This window comes from Salvelinus alpinus, chromosome 3 (assembly GCF_045679555.1).
Source record: "Salvelinus alpinus chromosome 3, SLU_Salpinus.1, whole genome shotgun sequence".
Taxonomy (NCBI): Eukaryota; Metazoa; Chordata; class Actinopteri; order Salmoniformes; family Salmonidae; genus Salvelinus; species Salvelinus alpinus.
Window position 1 is genome coordinate 54,188,503 of NC_092088.1, and position 22,095 is coordinate 54,210,597.

Below are 22,095 nucleotides of genomic sequence, written 5' to 3' on the forward strand. Positions count from 1 at the left end.
ACATTATGCAGCATTGTGTGTAGGCCAGTGAAAAAAATCTCAGTTTAATACATTTTAAATTAAGGCAGTAACACAACAAAATGTGGAAAAAGTCAGGTGGTGTAAAGGCTTTCTGAAGGCACTGTACATATTTAAATAATATTATATAGTGAGTAATACTGATGTAAAATAATTGAGCAATTTTTGTATCTATGTTACATGTCTAATGATATGCAATCTGTATGTGACATATCCTGTTTGATTTGTATGTTTGAATTGCTCTCCTGATCTATGTTCTGTTGGAGCCTTGTAGAGCTGTTGGTGACTGTGTCCCCATGTCCAATAACTCCTTGGTTCCTGATAAAATACTATTAATTTAATATAAATCAGTTCGAAAGTCTTTATCTGAATACAACATAGCTCAAGCAGTAGGAAGCTCTCTCATCCATTTATATGCAGATGATACAGTCTTATACTCAGCTGGCCCCTCCACGGATTTTGTGTTAAACGCTCTACAACAAAGCTTTCTCAGTGTCCAGCAAGCTTTCTCTGCCCTTAATCTTGTTCTGAACACCTCCAAAACAAAGGTCATGTGGTTTGGTAAGAAGAATGCCCCTCTTCCCACCGGTGTGATTACTACCTGTGAAGGTTTACAGCTTGAGGTAGTCACCTCATACAAGTACTTGGGAGTATGGCTAGACGGTACACTGTCCTTCTCTCAGCACATATCAAAGCTGCAGGCTAAGGTTACATCTAGACTTGGTTTCCTCTATCGTAATCGCTCCTCTTTCACCATAGCTGCCAATCTAACCCTGAATCAGATGACCATCCTACCCATGCTAGATTACGGAGACATCATTTATAGATCGGCAGGTAAGGGTGCTCTCGAGCAGCTAGATGTTCTTTACCAGTCGGCCATCAGATTTGCCACGCTACTTATAGGACACATCACTGCACTCTATTCTCCTCTGTAAACTGGTCGTCTCTGTATACCTGTCACAAGACACACTGGTTGATGCTTATTTGTAAAACCCTCTTAGGCCTCACTCCGCCCTATCTGAGATACCTACTGCAGCCCTCATCCTCCACATACAACACCCGTTCTGCCAGTCACATTCTTTCTTTAGTCCCCCAAAGCACACACATCCCTGGGTTGCGACTGGAACGAGCTGTAAAAAACACTCAAACTGGACCGTTTTATCTCCATCTCTTCATTCAAAGACTCAATCATGGACACTCTTACTGCTTCGCGTGATGTATTGCTGTCTCTACCTTCTTGTCCTTTGTGCTGTTGTCTGTGCCCAATAATGTTTGTACCATGTTTTGTCCTTCTACCATGTTGTGCTGCTGCCATGTTGTGTTGCTACCATGTTGTTGTCATCTTGTGTTTTCATATGTTGCTGCCATGCTATGTTGTTGTCTTAGGTCTCTCTTCATGTCGTGTTGTGGTGTCTCTGGTCGTGATGTGTGTTTTGTCCTATATTTTTATTTAATTTCTAATCCCAGCCCCCGCAAAAGGAGGCCTTTTGCCTTCTGGTAAATAAGAATTTGTTCTTAACTGACTTGCCTAGTCAAAATGTAAAGTAAAATGTAAAGTTGTTGAGCCTATTCTTATCAACCATCGTTAGTCAACCACATTCTTCAATGCCACAACATTGTTTGCATTCAGACCACACAGATGTTTCACATGAAATAGATTGTGTATATATTTATAGTGTCTTATCTTTTGACATATACTTATACAGTACCACAGTTATACAAAATATAATAATATAATTTCTTTACTGGTTAGCTTGATGTTTGTCTGAATTATTTCACAGGCGGCTCTTGAATCCAAAGGCAGATACTTAGACAGGCTAGGGGGCTTTCTCTCAGTCCGTAGCCTTATTGGCTGGAGAGTTCCCCCAGGTAAACCCAGTAAAACATGACACAGCCAGCTTAAGAGCTCCACTTTCAGTCTAGAACTTGGTGCTTTGTTTGTGGTTTTATATGTATGTTCCTTCTAGAGCCAACAGCCAGATGAGAGGGGCCATCAGTCCATGGCCCTAGGTAAGGTAAAAAAAAATTGATTTGATTTGATCACAACCTGTATGAGCTTATAGAGAGTCGAAGGACCCAGTTGTTCCAACTGAAACATGTCTGTGCTTCAGTTGGTGTTGTGCTATGCATCCATCCATTTATGTCTGCACATTGTAGTTTTCACCATAGCTGTCCATATTGTCAAATGTCTTATAGCTGGGCCACTCTGTACTATCAGTACCTGTCAGGTTCATTTTGTGTGCCCAATCAAAGTGATTATGCAGAATAATCCAATATAAGGGCGAAGTACTAGCATGTCCCCTGTCATATCTACGCTATTCATGTTCATGTTATTGTTCACTTTCACTGTCACATTAGTATCCATGGTGACTGTCATGGTATGGTTCCAAAGAACTCCTCACAGTTTCCCGTTACCAGTCACGTCCACCGACATACAGCGACACTGTTTGACACGCTGTACCTTGCGATGGCGAAAGGTAGGTTGCAGGCCCGGACAGTCCAGCTGAACAGTGAGCTGGGTAAAACGGTGTGGCCTGCAGAAGGAACAGGACTGGAAGGGCTCCTGGACCTTGTTGTGGTTTTTCCGGCTGGACCCTGGGCCTCGATTTGAGCTGGGGCCCATGAGGTGGGGGATGTAGAAGGAGTTACACTGGCCGTAGCAGAAGCGGTTGACCACCGTACGACTTCGGCAGCCCTCCTCGCTCACCGTCTGGCGGAGGGGTTGCGTCTTGCACCAGTCACGCCGGAGGTACCGGCGCTCGGTGACCACCAGGGCCTCCCGACTTGACGAAAGGACTTCGGGTTTCCGTGGCAACAGGCGCTGACGATCTGACAGGTTGCCTTTGGTCTTGAAAGGTGAGGGGATGGAGCCTTGGGGGCGGGGCTTCCTTGTATCTGTGGCTACGCAGAGTACCCCAGCCAGTAGGACTGGAAGAGTGATTCTCCAAAACATTCTGGGAAAGAGAAGACAGAAAGATTAGTAACAATGCTTCTAAACCAAGATTGAGCCTTGTACCTTTACAGTATAAGCAGTGAATGTACCGTGAGTAGTATCTATTGGTTTAAGAATGTAGCGAGGTTAGGTCTACTAGGTATCTATCAATCCTTAAGCTATTCCAGTGTAATAGCACTCCGTCAGTGTGTGTATGTTTTGGTGTTTAGCCGATGTATGTGTGTGAACGTGCCCTTTTCAGTCTAGCCTTTCAGGCATCATTGAGGATATCAATCTATCATCTGCAACTCCATTTGTCAATGTCTCTTTGTCATTACTTCTATGTGCTTTCTTCTCAGCTATAGAACTTTATCCAAAAATAAACACTGGATAAAATAATTAGGCGTTATTAATAAAATAATTAGGCGATGCTTACTCTAGTTATAAACTATGCCGCAGATATGTAAACATGCATTAGCAGGCCAATCTTAATGCTATTAGGGGAGTGAAACATTACCCTGTGGGTCCAGATCCCCACTCTGTGACCAAGCCCTATAGAGCACAATGAACTGAGAATGACCTAGCAAGTCTCTGTCTCTCTCCACACTGCCGATTGACAGATGTGAGACTGAGATGAAACCCTCCGTAAACACACACACACACACAGACATACACATACATATACACACACACAAAAACATACATACACAACCACACACACAATTCACAATGTCATCTGAAAAGTTCTTTAGAATTTGACTTTCTGATTTGTGTTGAGAAAAGTATGCTTTAAGTTGAATATCTTTGTTGGGACTCAGAGGATTACTGGTATGCACGTATCTGTACATAACTGTCAGTGTTAATGCCAGTACAATTTGTCAATCACTCAAGAATCTTTGCAACAGATGTTGTTCTTGAATTGCATATATAGTATAAAGTAACAATTCTGAATGTGGACCAAAACGCCCTAAGGTCATTGGCCGTTCCTATTCCCTATAAGACTTTTACATCCCTTCTCCATTTCCTGGACTTGCACACATTTTGACGTTGGACAATGACTTTATCATAATCCACTTTGGGTTTCTGTCTCTGTTTAGTTTCTGCTCTTGACCCTGGGTCGTGGCGCTCTACTCTGTAAAGCTCTCTCAGTCTCAATGAAACTGTTCTAATGTTCACAGTAATCTATTGAGCAGCTGGGTCTACTGGGTCTTTGACCAGAGAGTAATTAAGTATGGAACAGTATACCCAGGAGCCATGAGGCTGGTGGAGGGCTAGGTACAGTATACACAGGAACCATGAGGCTGGTGGAGGGCTAGGTACAGTATACACAGGAACCATGAGGCTGGTGGAGGGCTAGGTACTGTATACACAGGAACCATGAGGCTGGTGGAGGGATAGGTACTGTATACACAGGAACCATGAGGCTGGTGGAGGTCTAGGTACTGTATACACAGGAACCATGAGGCTGGTGGAGGGCTAGGTACTGTATACACAGGAACCATGAGGCTGGTGGAGGGCAGGTACAGTATACCCAGGAACCATGAGGCTGGTGGAGGGCTAGGTACTGTATACACAGGAACCATGAGGCTGGTGGAGGGCTAGGTACAGTATACCCAGGAACCATGAGGCTGGTGGAGGGCTAGGTACAGTATACCCAGGAGCCATGAGGCTGGTGGAGGGCTAGGTACAGTATACCCAGGAACCATGAGGCTGGTGGAGGGCTAGGTACAGTATACACAGGAACCATGAGGCTGGTGGAGGGCTAGGTACAGTATACCCAGGAACCAGGATGGTAGTGGCAGGTTTAGAGAAGACTGAATGAAAGGTGTATTGTGGATAACGGTGGTCATGAGAAGGACAAGGGAAGTCGAACCTCACCTCTTCAGTGTCATCCAGAGAAGAATGCTTTTTTTAACGTAATTTATGCGTTGATGTCAGTAAGATATTTATGTTACGCACGACTGAGTCTGGCTCAACTCTAGCATGAAGACAAACCTCCTACATACACATACACACTCGACCACACAGTGTCAAAACTAATCATGATTTTTCCTTCTGTCCCCACTGCATCTCGTTGTCTTAACCCCCATCCATAATTCTGTAATTTATTCACCAGTTAAACAAATGCAATTTGCCCTAAAAATGTTGAGTGAATACTGATCATAATGTATGAACTCAGTCCTGGAAGGTGTTGTCTCTCTATATCCCCTTCATTAGTTAAGACTATCCCAGGTCTAGTGAGTTACAAGGCCCTGGGGGTTGGAGGGGTATCCTGACTGTGTACACAGCAGATGACATATGTTATACAGACACGGTTTCAGTCCCTCTCCCACTTCCAAACTTTGCCTATGTATGATACAGCCGACCCTGCCAGCTATCGTCATCATTCTCCCAGCTAGACAAATTGTGGTTTGGAAGTTGGGGTGGAAGTAGGGGGGTTAATGATAGTGTACAGAGAGACTGTTGGAAAACAAAACAAACTCTTTAGCCCTGACTTTAGTACTTGAGGCCTCCCTCATCCACCTCCCTGACTCTCTCTCTCTCTCTCTCTTACTAATCATCATGGAGACTGAGCCGGAGGGAGACTATTGCTTTTGTTTTTATCAGTGAGACAGAGCTAAACTGGACCACGCTATTATTGCACAATTACAAATACTAGGGTCTATATGCTTGAATGAACAGTCTCAGTCCTCGGGTCTACAAATACTGGACTTCAAAAACAAAACTGGGATAGCCATCTCCCAGAGTAAGAATTGCTAATGGCAACTTGAGCTTTACTGACTCCAGTGGGCAGCAACACTTGGATGGACATTCCGTCTGCACCACAGTACCTAGTTCCTTTATTGGAGCAGATCAACCATGTCAGGTCAAGGGTCCTTCAATAATCCAATCCGCGAATTATTCCGTCAATAAGTTAAAAGCAGTAACTTACACATGGGCCCTGAAATAAAGTGCTACCAATGACAAGAACCGGCCTAAAAAGACAGGCCAAAACAAAGCCTGAGCCAGACTATAATTATAGCTAGGTGCGCCAGGAAGTTTCATAGACAGATAACTCACGTCAATTATTGTATTCAATTCAACAGGCCAAAGCTCACACACAGAAAACAAAACTCTGTGTTTTTACATGAAAGCAATTACATTAGGGGCAAGCATGTCATTATCTTAATTTGTGGCTTGTATTTCCCAAAACTGGCCTCTTCCGGCTCATTAAAAGTGAAAACTTCCATTTTGAAGAACTTTGGGTGAATGTGTCGAATGCCAACATGCCATGAGGGGCCCTGAGCTGTTTGGACAGCCATTTGTCACCACAATCCATCTTCATAATTTCTACCAGCTGAGAGATGCTATACTGGTCTATTACAGTTAGGAGAAGCAGTTTGGACTCCATAACCCTCAGTATTGGTGGAGATATTTACCCTGCTCTGTACAGTACACACACACACACACACACACAGAATGAGAACAACATATCGTAGCAAACAGCAGGGCAGAGAAGTGAACCTGGGTCACTGGCATGAAATACAAACAACCAGAGGCATTGCACCAATAGGGTTTAACCCACATTGTGGGAATTGTAACGTGGCTCATATAGCGAGGATCGCTACAATATCATGGAAAGGGTGTTCCCCACCTAGAGGGAGTTAATCACGGCATAACATAACCAACCCTAAATTGGAGCTGAACACACAACGACAGGCCTGTACAGTCCCTACCAGTGTCTGTTTGGATAACTTAAATCTGTCAAGTGAGCACAGGAGGTTGATGGCACCTTAATTGGGGAGGATGGGCTCGTGGTAATGGCTGGAGCGGAATAGGTGGAATGGTATCAAATACATGTCAAACATGTTTTGATGCCATTCCATTTGCTCCATTCCAGACATTATTATGAGCCATCCTCCCCTAAGCAGCCTCCACTGCAAGTGAAAAAAAAACAGTGTAAAAAAATATACTGATTACTAGTCTAGAGAAGGTGGTATTTAAATAAATTAAACTTGGGAGATTTAGTGAGAATCAATTGCTCTACTTCAACAAGGCAAGGCATTGTTTAAATATTACAAACAGAGAGTGTTTGGAAATGTATATTTAATATGCATTTTAAATCTGGTTGTTTGGATCCTGGATACTGATTGGACAAGCAGCATTCCCCAACCGTGCTGTATTGGAAGTCACAGTCACACTACGGCTGCTAACAGTTCCATCTGAAAATGATCGCTGCGCCTCCATAAGAATATCATGTTCACGTTGCCATCCAAATCATTTCTTGTATTTATCACTACTCGCACATTATTTCACCTTGCCTCCAGCCTAGCATTTAGTTTGGTAGAGCGGGGTTAATATAAGACTTGCCTGTCTGTCCAACCTCGGAAACAATGTTTCTCTTTAGAATTTCTATCACTGTAGCTACAATACATAGGGTAAACAGTGCCCAGACTAGACGAGACAACTTCTTATCAACCAGGTGAAATATCACATCAATGTCATTATCATGGACATATCCAAGTAAATGACAAAAGAAAAAAAGCTCAAACAAACAAAATATACAGCTAACGTCAGTGTACTGTCAGTGTACTGTCACTCCAGGTTCAATGTTTGACGTGACTGAGTTAGGTGAATTTGGCTTGCTAGCTAAAACATGACAATAACATTATCCAGCCTGCACAGCAAACATTCTGTTTAGAGCTGATGACCAGTCCTTTTGCATAGCAACTATGCAAAAATAATTTGTAGCAACATGACCAAAATAACTAACAACCAGATTTTCGTCTGGACTATATCTTCTCGTGGAAGAATGACATTATATGAATTTACTTATCAAAATGACGTTTTAATGAAAATATGTAATTCATTGTTATTTGTATATGTTTGTAACAGTTTTATAAAAGCAATAAGGCACGAGAGGCAGTGCTGCATCATGAATATCGCGCCGGGCCGAACAACGCCATTTACCTGTGACTGTATTCATGATACAGCACTGCCTCTTGTGCCTTATTGCTTAATTAATAAAGCTTGTTGGATTAAATTGGATATAATAAGAGTGTGGGAAGGGTTTATATCAGGACAAAGATGTTTGTCCTGCCTAAAAATCCTCTTTGGAATTGACATTTCAGCAGACACTCTTATCCAGAACAACTTACAGTAGTGAGTGGATACATTTTCACCCTGGTCCCCCATGGGAATCAAACCCACAACCCTGTCATTGCAAGCACCATGCTCTACCAACTGAGCCACATGGGAATCAAAGTCTTTGACGCAAGGTGGAGCAGTAACCAGAGCGGTGAGTCAGATCAGAAGCCATGCTCGCTACTCACACAACATTCACTCATGTCACACACATAATTAATGTCTCTCACATATTCACACTCTCTCTAATAGACACATGCACAGTGATGGATTTACACTTTGACACAAAGTTACATTCTCACCTTAATGCTACCACACCTCTCACACCTACCCACATCAAATCATTGCTTACTAAGTCTTTAATTCATTTGCCAAATCAGCAATCACCCACACACCCATTAACTCACTGACAGCTCTCACTTCCATTAACATTCAGGAAAATGCTTCCTTTGATTGAATCGCACCCTCTGTACTTGTCTCTCTCCAGCCTGAATAACTGACCAGCCACCAAGGACCACTGCATGTCCTGAAGGAGAAAGACAGTGACTGTACCTCTTGCCAGTGTCCTGGGACAGTGGGGTGATCCTGTCTCCGTTAGGGGTAGCTGTCCACCCTTACCAGTCCTGGAGAGTGAATCCTGGTGTTGGTTTCCATGGGAACAGCAGTGGTTGCTGAGGTGGATTGTCAGTTGAGTGTCCCAAGGTCTGTGGTCCTGTTTCTCTCCACTGAGTCTGTATTTTTGAGTTTATTAATAATCCATGTCTATCTCATATCCATCTCAAATATATATTATCTAATAATCCATGTAATTATCTCTTTCTCCTTTCTCTGTAATCTTTCTTTCCATGCCAATGGGTTTCTATGTCTGTGTATCCTAGTTCTGTGTCTGTAGGTCTGTGCGTCTCTGTATGTCTCCTGCTGGGTTTGGACTCTCACTTCTGCTTCCTCCTAGACATAGACGGGGCCTTTCTATTGGCTCTGATCACAACATGAATTAAACCAAGCCTCACCTCTCTCCCTTCCCTACCTCTTTTTCTCAATACTTATCCCCCCTCCTCTTTCCACAAACATACTCACTGCTGACTCTCCAGTCTTGAAATCCCCTGTCAGTCTTTTGCTCTCTCCCTCCCGGTTCCCTTCTTCCCTCTATTACTCCCTCTCTTAGTCTGGTACCCCAAATCCCTCTTGCTCTCCCACCATCCCCCCATTCACGCAATTTCCTCCCTGGCTTATCCTTCGTCTCTAGCTCACTTTCATACTCATCTCTCTCTCTCTCTTTCCATCTATCCACCTTTCTTCTCACCTGAACATGAGGTGGGTTCAATGATTAGGGGTGTTCCAGTGCCACTGGAAAGCCTTCAATACAGAGCTCTCTTTGGGTGTGAAATCACATAATCCATAAATCATTCTTACTCCTGCGTCGGCTCCTTACTCCATATGTCGACACGACTCTTTGAAATCGCCATTCCCAATCCTTTGGTTTAGGCGTAAGACAATTATGTGTGTGGTTCTGATTTCTGACCACTGGAACTAAGACGAAAAACACTGTCTGTCATTCACCATCAAAGATCTGAAACGTCTACAAAGAAATACAACAAACCGTCAGACTCGCCAAACAATAAGTATTTCATCATACCAGGAGAGAATGGCACGACACTACAGCAGCAGCATTCAGGCCTCAGTCTCTGTCCATACTTTGACTAATGTCTTTAGTCATGGTTTCTCATTGCTTAAATATACTGAGTTGCCTAAAATATACCGAGTGGCCTAAAGGTTATGGTTCGTGAAACTCTGAATATGGTATTAGAATTAAGCCTTACTTTTTGTACAGTATAGGAAATGTCTACATTTTTGACAAATAACACATTTGAACAAAATCAAGCAAAGCATGATTTGTTGTAAACATAAAACGTATTCCCTTAAGTTATAGTAAAATAATAGAAAACGAGCTACTGCTCAGTTAAATCTACCACCATCTAGCTGTAACAACTAAAACTGCAGATGACAGTCTGTCACCTCAGCAGACAGAGCAGAGAGAGATTAATAATGATCTATTACAATGACCCCAGATCAGTATGTCCATCTACTCTTTGCTGGCAAGTACAAAATGTATTGATTCATTACCAGGACAGTAAAAACAGATAAAGGGACAACTTTAATACATTTTTAAGTGTCTTTAAATATGGTATAAAAATAAATGCAGGAGAGAGTAACAAAGAATTACGTTTTACATAAGACAGAAACACCTTTTCTTACAGCTCAAATGTGACTTTACAAGTGTAATGAAAACTGTGCTAATTATTGTAGTGCAATAAAATCAATGCAAAATGAACATAATAATTTACATTTATGCATACCGCACAACACTTCCCTTAGCGTGACCAAAGTATCTGTGATTACAGATCGAGTACTGTATAGTGATGATATTTTGAATAGATTTTACTGTTAAGCTAACGTTTCCTTCATTTTTTATTTCTGACTTTATTAGCTCAGCTGGAGAGGGACATACGTGTCCATCAGATATGGTGTAAGTAACTGGACACTGACTTTCTGTAAAGGCATTATCCAGCCCCAATATTTGTAAAAGTCTCCAAATGCCTCTCCTTTCCAATAGTAGACATAGATCAGGTAAAAGGAATAACAAGTCTTCTCCTTGGACATGCAACATCTGATGTACTGTCCAGCTCATCGTCTGAGTGGAAAGCAAACGGCGATGACGTAGAAATTATATGGTCCTCCTCTATATCCGAGAGTGGCTATGTTTTAGCATGATGGCACAAGACTGGTCAGCCTCTTTGATGTAAGGGATTTCCCCTGTCAGAAGAAGAAGAAAATAGGGATTGAGAAAGAGAATGAGAGAGGATAAGATACAGTAGAAAATGTAATCATAGATCCATCCTGACACCATCTTATAATCTTGCGTGTGGAAAAGTCATACTGTATGTCAGCAGAGGGTGTGAGAGTTCTACCAGTTTGGAATATGGAAGTGTGTGTGAGGTAATGTCTGGGTTATACTGACATCCTATGGGCATCAAGTGTACAACTTGATATTGCATCATACTGTGTTATGTGATGTCAGACATGCTGTAGGTTCCTGAATCTAAGTAAAGTTCATTCAATTAATACAGTTTACATCAAGAGCTATCAAGAGCTTTATTAATGCACTAATGTGAGGGAAAACACAAGATGACAGTAAGTGAGGTGAGCAACCACATGCAATTTACTGTAACACTCGGCACTGAGCTTTGGCATTATTACCTGGAAGCAAAAATCCTTCAAAACAAGTTCTTACTTTTCTGTGGGGACAAGGAGAGAACACAGAATGAGGGAGGACATTTTGGCAGGTTGGTTTCAGAGGCCAAAATGTGAGACATGCAGGAGACATGCCTCTGTCCTGAAACAGCTCAGCTGACACATCTAACTCTCAGAAGAGTTAACTCATCAAATGCAGCATTCTGTAGCAAACTACATTAATAAAACGTGATTTCACAAGAATAGACGGGTTGGTTGTTCACCACAAAACCGACATTTGTACAACTATGGGGCCAAACAGACGGGGTTGGTTTAGACTGTTGACAACATGTAAACTATGTTTAATCTCCAAATTAGCACTTGTTTGCACAATGAGAACTTTATGTCTCTCAAATACATCGTTACAGTTGTTGGTTAGTTAGCTTCTGAATTTTTGACAAATTAGCATAGACATGACATCAGTCAAAACACCTTAAAACAAGACATGGTATCAATAACAAGATACGAGCTGAAACGAGCTATCTATGATACCCCACATGGCAGCTTCTTGTAATTGTTGCTATCTGACGGTTCAGAATCATATCAATGCACGCCTTCCAGCCACAGCGATGAATATTTACATAGGCGTACAGAGGCCCATTATCGGAAACCATCACTCCTGTGTTCCAATTCTGATTAGCGCTAGTTTGTGCTGTTCTGTGAAGGGAGTAGTACACAGTGTTGTACGAGATCTTCAGTTTCCTGGCAATTTCTCGCATGATAATGGGCCTCTGTACGCCTACGTAGATATTCCATTAAAAAATCTTCCGTTTCCAGCTACAATAGTCATTTACAACATTAACAATGTCTACATTGTATTTCTGATCAATTTGATGTTATTTTAATGGACAAGAAATGTGCTTTTCTTTCAAAAACAAGGACATTTCTAAGTGACCCTAAACTTTTGAACGGTAGTGTACTTGTGCTCCTATTGCATCTAGCTCTTGAAATGTAATGGTGAATGTCTAACTACCATTGTTGCAAAATTATTGTTTTCAATATTAAATGTCTTATCAATCAGTTAATCATGAAATATATAGGCACTTTTCTCAAATGAAACACAATAATTGTGTTCAAAGGAACAAATCTCTTAGGGCCGGATTCAATTAGATCCGCTTAAGCCGACATCCGCATAGCTGATGTTTCGATGGTGTTGGAGGTGGAACTGCTTTAGAGCTGTCAAATCCACAAGCAGCTCCCGCCATTATACACTGGAATGTGAGATATAATTTACACCTTGATTAGGCTGATAGAAATCCTCATTATTTAGTTTAATGATTTTCAATTTGAGCATCATTATTATAATTTTTATTTTGGGTGGGATTTTGTTTCTCCAATTATTCAACAGAACAATACAATACAGCAAGAGTAGGTACTACAACAAAAGGTAATTCAATCCTCTCCACCCCACAAAATAAAAAATTAATTAAAACAAATTACAAAATTGAATTAGAATAGTAATAATAATAATAATGACTAAATATGACAAATGACAAGAGAGACCAACATATTCACATAGCAATACAAACAGTAAATTACAAAGAGACAATAGCTACATCGATCTACAAGCTCACATCCACCAACCCCATTGGAAGTGTTTCCATATAGTCCAGGAAGGGTTGTCATATTTTCAGGAAGTTGTTGAATTTATTTCTTAAAGCATAGGTAATCTTCTCCATAGGAATACTCTTATTCATTTCAGAGAGACATCTTGTAATTGGGAGAGGGGAATCTGATTTCCATGTCAATGCAACATATTTTCTTGCAGTGACAGGGCAATTTCTGTACATTTGATGTTGAAGTTATTCCTCATCTTAGGCAGAACGTTCATCTTAATTCAGCTAATTCTCCCAAATAATGTAAGAGGCAGATCTATCCACCTATTCAATCCACCTATCCACCTAGTCTTTGTAACCTGACATAGAGCTGTATGTACCCAAAAACTTTTGTAGTTTTGAGAGGGATCCGGTCGGGTCAGAGAGGAACAAAATAATGTTGTCTAAGAACAATGAGATCTTGTGCGTTATCTGGCCTACCTGAAAGCCCTTTAGGCCAGGATCTGTTCTTATGGCCTCTGCAAGGGGTTCTATGGTTAGCACAAAAAGGAGTGGGGAAAGTGAACAGCCCTGTCTACTACCTTTAAAGAGTGGGAATGTGGCTGACATCATGCCATTAGTGGTGATCTTAGCTTGCGGTTTTTGGTATAAAGTCATAACCCAGTTGACAAACGAAGGACCAAAGTTAAATTTACCAAGGACCTTGAATAGGTATGGCCACTCCAGCCTTTTCAGTGTCTAGAGATACTGTTATACTATGATCACTCCTCACACTGTGAATTACGTTGAATAACCTGCACAAATGATCGGTGGAGGATCTTTTCTGTATAAAGCCTGTTTGATCGGTTGTAATCAGGTTTGGCAAATATTGTCCTAATCTGTTAGCCAACACCTTAGAAATCGATTTATAGTCGGCATTGAGGAACAAGATCGGCCTATAGGAAGAGCATTGTAGAGGATCTACATTTTTTTATGTATCTTTTATAAAAGCCGTGGAAGGGTCTGCGTCTCAGCAGATACATTTAGAACATCCATCAAGAGAGCAATAAGCAAATCCTTCAACTCCCTATAAAACGATTTCTGTTTTTGTAAAGGGCAGATCTAGTTCGTTTTGGTCTTCAATTGTAGACAGAAATGTGTATATCATTGCTGTTTCCGTTCCATCAGAAGTGTCTAACTTAGAATAGTATTGTTTCAATTAATCATGAATCTCTTCCAGGTTGTGAGACACTTGACTGTTATGTGTTCAATAGAGTTGATGGTTCTCGAATTCTCCTCAGCTTTTATCTGCAAGGCTAAGACTATGTGTTTTCTGCCCCAAAAATATCTTTACCACGTTCTAAGAATAGTCTTTTCAGTTTTGTATTCACCAATGAGTGGTCCGTTTCTTTACAGACATATTTTTGGTGTTCTTTTTGTAGTAATAGGATTTAATTCACCAATTAATTCAATTCAGCAGTGCATTTCTTTTTGAGACCTTTGGTATAGGAAACTATTTGACCCCTAAGACAGGCCTTCAATGTATCCCAGAATACAAAACTATTGGGAGTGGACAGGTAGTTTGTTTCACAGAAAAATATAATTTGGTCTCTGATAAATTGACAAAATTCTGAATGTTTCAAAAGAACTGGGTTTAGGCACCATCCGGCATCCAAACAGAAAGTGTGAGGGAAGAATTATCTGAGATAGTTCTGAATAAATACTCAGTTTCCACAACTCTATGGGTTACCTGTGCTGAAAGGAGAAAATAATCAATCCGGGTTTGAGAGTTATGCGAACAAGAGTACAATAGTAATCCCTATCTTGGGGACGGAGCTGTCTCCATGTGTCTTTCAAATGTAAGTCTTTCATAAATGCTAGAGTGCATTTGGGTAACTTTAATTGAGGATCTATCCATAATCGGATCCAGACAAAAATGTAAGTTGCCCCCAACTAAGAGTGAAATTCCTCTACCTTGAGGAATCAGACCTTACCGTGAAATGCTTACTTACAAAACCTTAACCAACAGTTAAGAAAATATTTACCAAATAAACTAAAGTAAAAAATTAAATAAAACATTTATAAAAAGTAACACAATAACATAACAATAACGAGGCTATATACAGGGGGTACCGGTACCGAGTCAGTGTGCCGGGTTACAGGTTAGTTGAGGTAATCTGTACATGTAGGTAGGGGTGAAGTGACTATGCATAGATAAACAGCAAGTAGCAGCAGTGTACAGTACAAAACAAATGGAGGGAGGGGGGTTCAATGTAATAGTCCGGTGGCATTTGAGTCTTATGGCTTGGGGGTAGAAGCTGTTAAGGAGGCTTTTAGTCCTAGACTTGGTGCTCCGGTACCACTTGCCGTGTGGTAGCAGAGAAAACAGTCTATGACTTGGGTGACTGGAGTCTCTGACAATTTTATGGGCTTTTCTCTGACACCGCCTATTATATAGGTCCTAGATGGCAGGAAGCTTGGCCCCAGTGATGTACTGGGCCGTATGCACTACCCTCTGTAGCGCCTTACGGTCAGATGCCAAGCAGTTACCATACCAGGCGGTGATGCAACCGGTCAGGATGCTCTCAATGGTGCAGCTGAAGAACTTTGAGGATCTGGGGACCCATGCCAAATCTTTTCAGTCTCCTGAGGGGGAAAAGGTTTTGTCGTGCCCTCTTCATGACTGTCTTGGTGTGTTTGGACCATGATAGTTTGTTGGTGATGTGGACACAAAGGAACTTGAAACTCTCGACCCGCTCCCCTACAGCCCCGTTGATGTTCAGCCCTAAAATGTCCTGTTGTCCACGATCAGCTCCTTTGTCTTGCTCACATTGAGGGAGAGGTTGTTGTCCTGGCACCACAACTGCCAGTTCTCTGACCTCCTCCCTATAGGCTGTCTCATCATTGTCGGTGATCAGGCCTACTACTGTTGAGTCATCAGCAAACTTAATGATAGTGTTGGAGTCGTGTTTGGCCACGCAGTCATGAGTGAACAGGGAGTACAGGAGTGGACAAAGTACACACCCCTCAGGGTCCCAGTGTTGAGGATCAGCGTGGCAGAGGTGTTGTTGCCTACCCTTACCACCTGGGGGCGGCCCGTCAGGAAGTCCAGGTACCAGTTGCAGAGGAAGGTGTTAAGTCCCAGGGTCCTTAGCTTAGTGATGAGCTTCGTGGGCACTATGGTTTTGAACGCTGAGCTGTCGTCAATGAACAGCATTGTTAAATAGGTGTTCCTTTTGTCCAGGTGGGAAAGGGCAGTGTGGAGTGCGATTGAGATTGCGTCATCTGTGGATCTGTTGGGGTGGTATACGAATTGGAGTGGGTCTATGGTGTCCAGGAGGATGCTGTTGATGTGAGCCATGACCAGCCTTTCAAAGCACTTCATGTCTACCAACGTGAGTGCTACGGGGCGGTAATCATTTAGACAGGTTACCTTCGCTTCCTTGGGCACAAGGACTACGGTGGTCTGCTACATAACGTCCCAGGGATCAATAATTGTTTTCATTGCACAGAAGGGTAAATTCTTATTAGTCTTTGTGTTTTATGAAGAGGCAAAGACCTGTCCTACCCATTGCCTCCAACTTTTTATGTTCTGCCCCTGCTGTGTTTCTTGTAGAAATGCAACATCAGTCTTTAGCTTTTTCAAGTACATAAGGACTTGTTTTCGTTTAACAGGTCTGTTCAGTCCATTAACGTTTAATGATGTATGATTTACTATCTTAACCATATTGTTCACTCAAAGAAATAATGCAAATGTCAGGAGTAAGTGTAAAATATTCTATTGCCTATTTTCGGTGAGCCTGTAGTCAAACACATATTATAAAGTGAAGGTCTCTCACAAAACAATTCCCCTCCTCCCCACAGTGCTGTTCTTGAATACTCCCTGCACAAATCCCCTAAATGAAATTTCTAACATGAAGACAAACGTGAACGTGAACCTGGAGCTCGAGCCCAGTAAATTAACAAAAATGTAGAATTCTTCACCCATCCTTATATGATGCAAGTCAAAAACCAAACCAATAACGGGAGTACTGATCGCAACACACCTACTATGACAGAATGCAAAATACAAATGTAAGCCATCATGGCTTAGCCATATAAAATAGTCTCACAAATCATTTTGATGCCTCTGAGGACCATGACTGTCCCAAATAACAACTTAAAAACAATGTCACTCTGGTAAAAACAAATAGTTTGTTTCCATGGATATTGGGATCTTAGCTCATTGATCTGTCAGTAAACTATAGTATAATCGAGCAAAGCAGTCTGAACCGGTTATGCAAGTAATAAGGCAGGCTAGTGGGACACAGCCCAGCTAGAAGTGAAATTAACCCAGTCCGCTAACCAATCAACCATGTCCTGAGCCGGTCGCCTGCAGTCAACAGAGAAATGTTGCGACTTCTTTGGGCGTTTTGAAGAATCTTCTCTGTCCGCCATGGATGATTCTCATTGTTGCATGTTGAAGCAGTGCAAAGGGAATATTCCTGGAGGTAAGTTATTTTTTCACCTGGTCAAATTCCTTCCTGTGTTCGACCATCATGGGACTCATGTCTGGAAATAATTTAATTGCCTCCTTGTTGTGCAGCATCACTCCTTTCTCCTTGAAGTGTTTGGCTGCGGGATCGTGGTTTCTGATTAGGTGATGGGCGAGTGACCTGTGTGCCCATTCGACAACCAGGGATCAGCGAATTGTTCTTTGCCCAGTAGGGTGGGAATAATGGCAGCGGAGAAATCAATGGGGTCTGGCCCCTCATAGCCCTCAAGGAGGCCGATAATTCTAATGTTGCTTCGCCTACTGTAGTTTTCCAAATGGTCGACCTTAATCATCAGGTATTCGTTGTTTTTGCGCAGTTTCTGTAGTTCCGTCCCCATTCCGTCTAGCCTGTCCTCAGCATTGCTGATGCACTCTTCAGCTTCTTCCATTCGTGATCCTAGCGTGCTGATGGACGTTGCCAAACCTGAGATGGAGTTTTTGATTTCAGCCAACTGTGCTGAGATGGAGCAACTGAACTCAGTTGTTTACAAGTTATATTGTGTTGTAAGGGAGTCATTGCCTTCTTTGATCACTTTGAGGATGTGAGCTAGCCTAGCTTCTTCCTGAGATGTCATGATGCCATCTTGGGTTTCCGAGGAGGCCATGGTTATAGGTTCTTTCTCCATTGTTTCTTGGTCTGTTTCAGTGCTTCCCTTGCCTTTTTTTGTCTCGTAGGCATATCACCACTCTTGGCTACAGTGTGGTAATCAGTATGGGTGAAGTTATCAAGTTTTAGGATAAGTTTGTTAAAGATTTTTCGGGAGCTCTTGGTCACGCTTCTTCCTAGCTTCGCTGCATCACGTGACCCGAGCATCATTATTTCTAAATAGCTTACACTTTCTCACTCTGAACTTCTAACGTGAGTGGAACGTGTGGCTGGTGCCAATGATCAAGAGCATTTGCCAAACCATCAGATAAGCGGGTGTTGGCTATTGCCGGTTAACGCTTGACCTGATTGAATCTAGGCGAACTTGGCGACATAATTGCAACATAAAAGTACAAAGGGATGGAAAGGAGAGGTAAATATTGACAAGGTCCTGAAAAAGATGGTCATGAAACGTCAATATGTCAGTGTCCATGACAGGGCCCAGAGGTGAAGGAGGGAAGGAGGGAGCTTTATCTGAACAGGCCCGTTGGTCGACCAGAAAAAGCCATATCCTCTTACCACATTTTGAGTGAATTTCTCAAATGAAGTTCTACGGTCCTGAATGCCTCCCTACTTAACCAAAAAAATATGAGAAAAGAAACAAAAATAAAGGGAAAGACAGAAAAGAAAGAAAGAGCTGAAACTGAAAAGTGAAGGAAACGAACTAATCTGTGAGGAGAGTCCCTTTGAGAAATAATAGCGAATATAAGGAAATGCTGATGTATTTACAATGAGAATTATACAATGATACTTAACATAACACAAACCATAAGCCCAGTCTGGTCTCAGAGCAAAACGTATATTATTTTACAGAAATCCGTGCCACTCCATTTTAGTATGATATATTACGTTACGTTAGGTAAAATTGCATTGGCCTACCTTAATCTGGGATATTCAAATTGGTATGATCTGTTACTTTTGGGTTGACAGTAGATTACTTAAGGAAAAACAAAAGGAGGGTGGTTGGTCAGGGTGGATGGGTAGGCATATAATGCAAACAACTAGCAACCTAAAGGTTGTGTGTTCAAATCTCATCACGGAAAATTTTAGCAACTTTGCAACTACTTAGTACTTTTTTGTTATTTAAAACTACTTAGCATGTTAGCTAACCCTTCCACTAACCCTAACCCTTTAACTTAACTCTTAACCCGAACCTTAACCCCTAACCTAACGTAGCACATCATACTAAGGCAGTCAAATGTAATATAAAATACTAAAACAGTCGAAAGTAATATATCATACTAAACAGGTCAAGACATAGGATACTATACTTCCTACAATTCGTATTATATTGTATGACTGCTATTACATTGGTAGGCCAATGTTATGTAACCTAAAGTAAAGTAACATATCATACTACATGGAGTGGCACAGATTTTTACATATAATATGCTTGGCTCTGAGACCATGTAGATAAGCCATATTTTGCAAATCATGAAGGAACTATAATTTGAATTTCCCCATCATCACAACCAACCTTACAGGCTTATGAGGCATTTTCATGGCATGTGCAAATGCTGCTAGTAATTTCTTCACTGCTGGAGGCACCAATGTCATTATTCCAGGCCCCAGGCCTGGAAGAGCAGGGCAGACAGCCTGGCAGGTTAAGGCTTTGAAGACCTTACCTTCTTCTTGGCCTGTAACAGCTCCTGATAGGCACTGGAACGGATGAAGCGGCTATAGGAGTCACTCTTCATCAGCTTGAAGATGTGATCCTGTCAACCACAAGGAAATGGTTCAACCACAGGTCACGTAGTAAGAACCCTTGATACGATTCAACGTTCCAGAATACTTTCTGTTCTGATGAATGTACTGAACAGTATAGTAGCTTATTCAGCTGATACATAAGTCAGTAACTTGCCTATTTAAAGTTCACTGACATATTATTATAGCGTTACCTGTGCGTCTTCAAAGGCATAGCGTCCAGGGTCCTTGACATTCTGGGTGGTCTTGTCGTAGCTCTTAGAATCAACGTTGATGGCACTGGGAGCTCCAGAGGCCAGGAACTCCTGCCAGATCTCCTGAACCCGGGTCGGGACCTCCCGGATTGGCCTCTTCTTCACCTCCTGGACCGCTAGCCAGAACCTGCAAGACACAACACAGGGAGTGTGTAAAAAAAATATATATATAATTTATATACAGTAACAGTCAAAAGTTTGGACACTCATTCAAGGGTTTTTCTTTATTTTTACTATTTTCTACATTGTAGAATAATAGTGAAGACATCAACACTATGAAATAACACATATGAAATCATGTAGTATGACTTGATGACAGCTGTGCACACTCTTGGCATTCTCTCAACCAGCATCATGAGGTAGTCACCTGGAATGCATTTCAATTAACAGGTATGTCTCGTTAAAAGTACATTTGTGTAATTTCTTTCCTTGTTAATGCGTTTGAGCCACTCAGTTGTTTAATGACAAGGTAGGAGTGGTATACAGAAGATAGCCCTATTTGGTAAAAGACTAAGTCCATATTATGGCAAGAACAGTTCAAATAAGCAAAGAGGAACGACAGCACATCATTACTTTCAGACATTGTCAGTCAATCTGGAAAATTTCAAGAACTTTGAAAGTTTCTTCAAGTGCAGTTGCAAAAACCATCAAGCATTATGATGAAACTGGCTCTCATGAGGACTGCCACAGGAAAGAACGGCCCAGAGGTACCTCTGCTGCAGAGGTTAAGTTAGAGTTACCAGCCTCAGAAATTGCTGCCCAAATAAATATTTCACAGAGTTCAAGTAACAGACATACAGTTGAAGTCGGAAATATACATACACTTAGGTTGGAGTCATTAAAACTCGTTCTTCAACCACTCCACACATTTCTTGTAAACAAACTATAGTTTTGACAAGTCGGTTAGGACATCTACTTTGTGCATGACACAAGTAATAATTCCAACAATTGATTACAGACAGATTATTTCACTTATAATTCACTGTATCACAATACCAGTGGGTCAGAAGTTTACATACACTATGTTGACTGTGCCTTTAAACAGCTTGGAAAATTCCAGAAAATAATGTCATGGCTTTAGAAGCTTCTGAAAGGCTAATTGACATAATTTCAGTCATTTTGAGGTTTACCTGTAGATGTAACATCTCAAGACATCAGTCAGGAAGTTAAAGCTTGGTCGCAAATGGGTCTTCCAAATGGACAATGACCCCAAGCAAACTTCCAAAGTTGTGGCAAAATGGCTTAAGGACAACAAAGTCAAGGTATTGGAGTGGCCATCACAAAGCCCAGACCTCAATCCTATAGAAAATGTGTGGGCAGAACTGAATAAGCATGTGCGAGCAAGGAGGCCTACAAACCTGACTCAGTTACACCAGCTCTGTCAGGAGGAATGGGCCAAAATTCACACAACTTATTGTGGGAAGCTTGTGGAAGGCTACCCAAAACATTTGACCCAAGTAAAAAAATGTAAAGGCAATGCTACCAAATACTAATTGAGTGTATGTAAACTTCTGACCCACTGGGAATGTGATGAAAGAAATAAAAGCTGAAATCAATCAATCCATCTCTCTACTATCATTCTGACATTTCACATTCTTAAAACAAAGTGGTGATCCTAACTGACCTAAGACAGGGAATTTTACTAGGATTAAATGTCAGGAATTGTGAAAAACTGAGTTTAAATGTCTAATAATATACAGAAATTCCTTTAAGAATCCATGGTGAGAAAACGGCTTTTCCTAGACTAGACATGCACAAGCATGCACACATGTAATATGTTGGTAGTCCTATATTAGCCTCAAGAGTGATAGAGAAAGGCAAAATAGAGGAGTTAAAATGATAAACGCAAATAAACGCAACATGTTTAGCTGAAATAAAAGATCCCAGAAATGTTTCATACTGTATGTCCATTGCTTGTGTTTCTTGGCCCAAGCAAGTGTCGTGACGTTGTATTAGTTAATGTGACGACTGCTGATCATCAAATGATTGGCGGTTTATAATTGCGTGATTAAATTAATCAGGCAAATATGAACTCATTAACCTGGGGCACCATGTGA

The 22,095-nt window shown here is 41.5% G+C and overlaps 2 protein-coding genes across 5 annotated transcripts in view; both read right to left on the reverse strand.

Moving 5' to 3' along the window:
* On the reverse strand, positions 1–9,225 carry LOC139570964 (gremlin-2-like). The gene is made up of 2 exons (XM_071393341.1): positions 8,627–9,225; positions 1–2,972 (listed from the first exon to the last, which is right to left on the reverse strand). The coding sequence occupies exon 2, from the start codon at positions 2,969–2,971 to the stop codon at positions 2,417–2,419; it is 555 nt and encodes a 184-aa protein (XP_071249442.1). The 5' UTR covers position 2,972; positions 8,627–9,225; the 3' UTR covers positions 1–2,416.
* Positions 9,226–10,210: 985 nt separating this feature from the next.
* Positions 10,211–22,095, reverse strand: part of LOC139570963 (regulator of G-protein signaling 7) — a 118,454-nt gene continuing 106,569 nt past the window's right edge. For 3 of the 4 annotated variants that reach the window (XM_071393339.1, XM_071393336.1, XM_071393337.1), the window contains 3 exons: positions 19,979–20,165; positions 19,706–19,795; positions 10,211–10,888 (listed from right to left, as the gene is read on the reverse strand). In XM_071393339.1, the coding sequence (XP_071249440.1) occupies positions 10,838–10,888; positions 19,706–19,795; positions 19,979–20,165 (328 nt within the window). In that variant the 3' untranslated portion in view covers positions 10,211–10,837. Of the gene's footprint in view, positions 10,889–11,332; positions 11,371–19,705; positions 19,796–19,978; positions 20,166–22,095 lie in introns of all 4 variants that reach the window. The other variant, XM_071393340.1, reaches the window with a different exon arrangement.

Bases quoted from the DNA above. Each gene is read 5' to 3' on its own strand.
- LOC139570964 (XM_071393341.1), bottom strand. From the start codon at position 2,971: ATGTTTTGGAGAATCACTCTTCCAGTCCTACTGGCTGGGGTACTCTGC.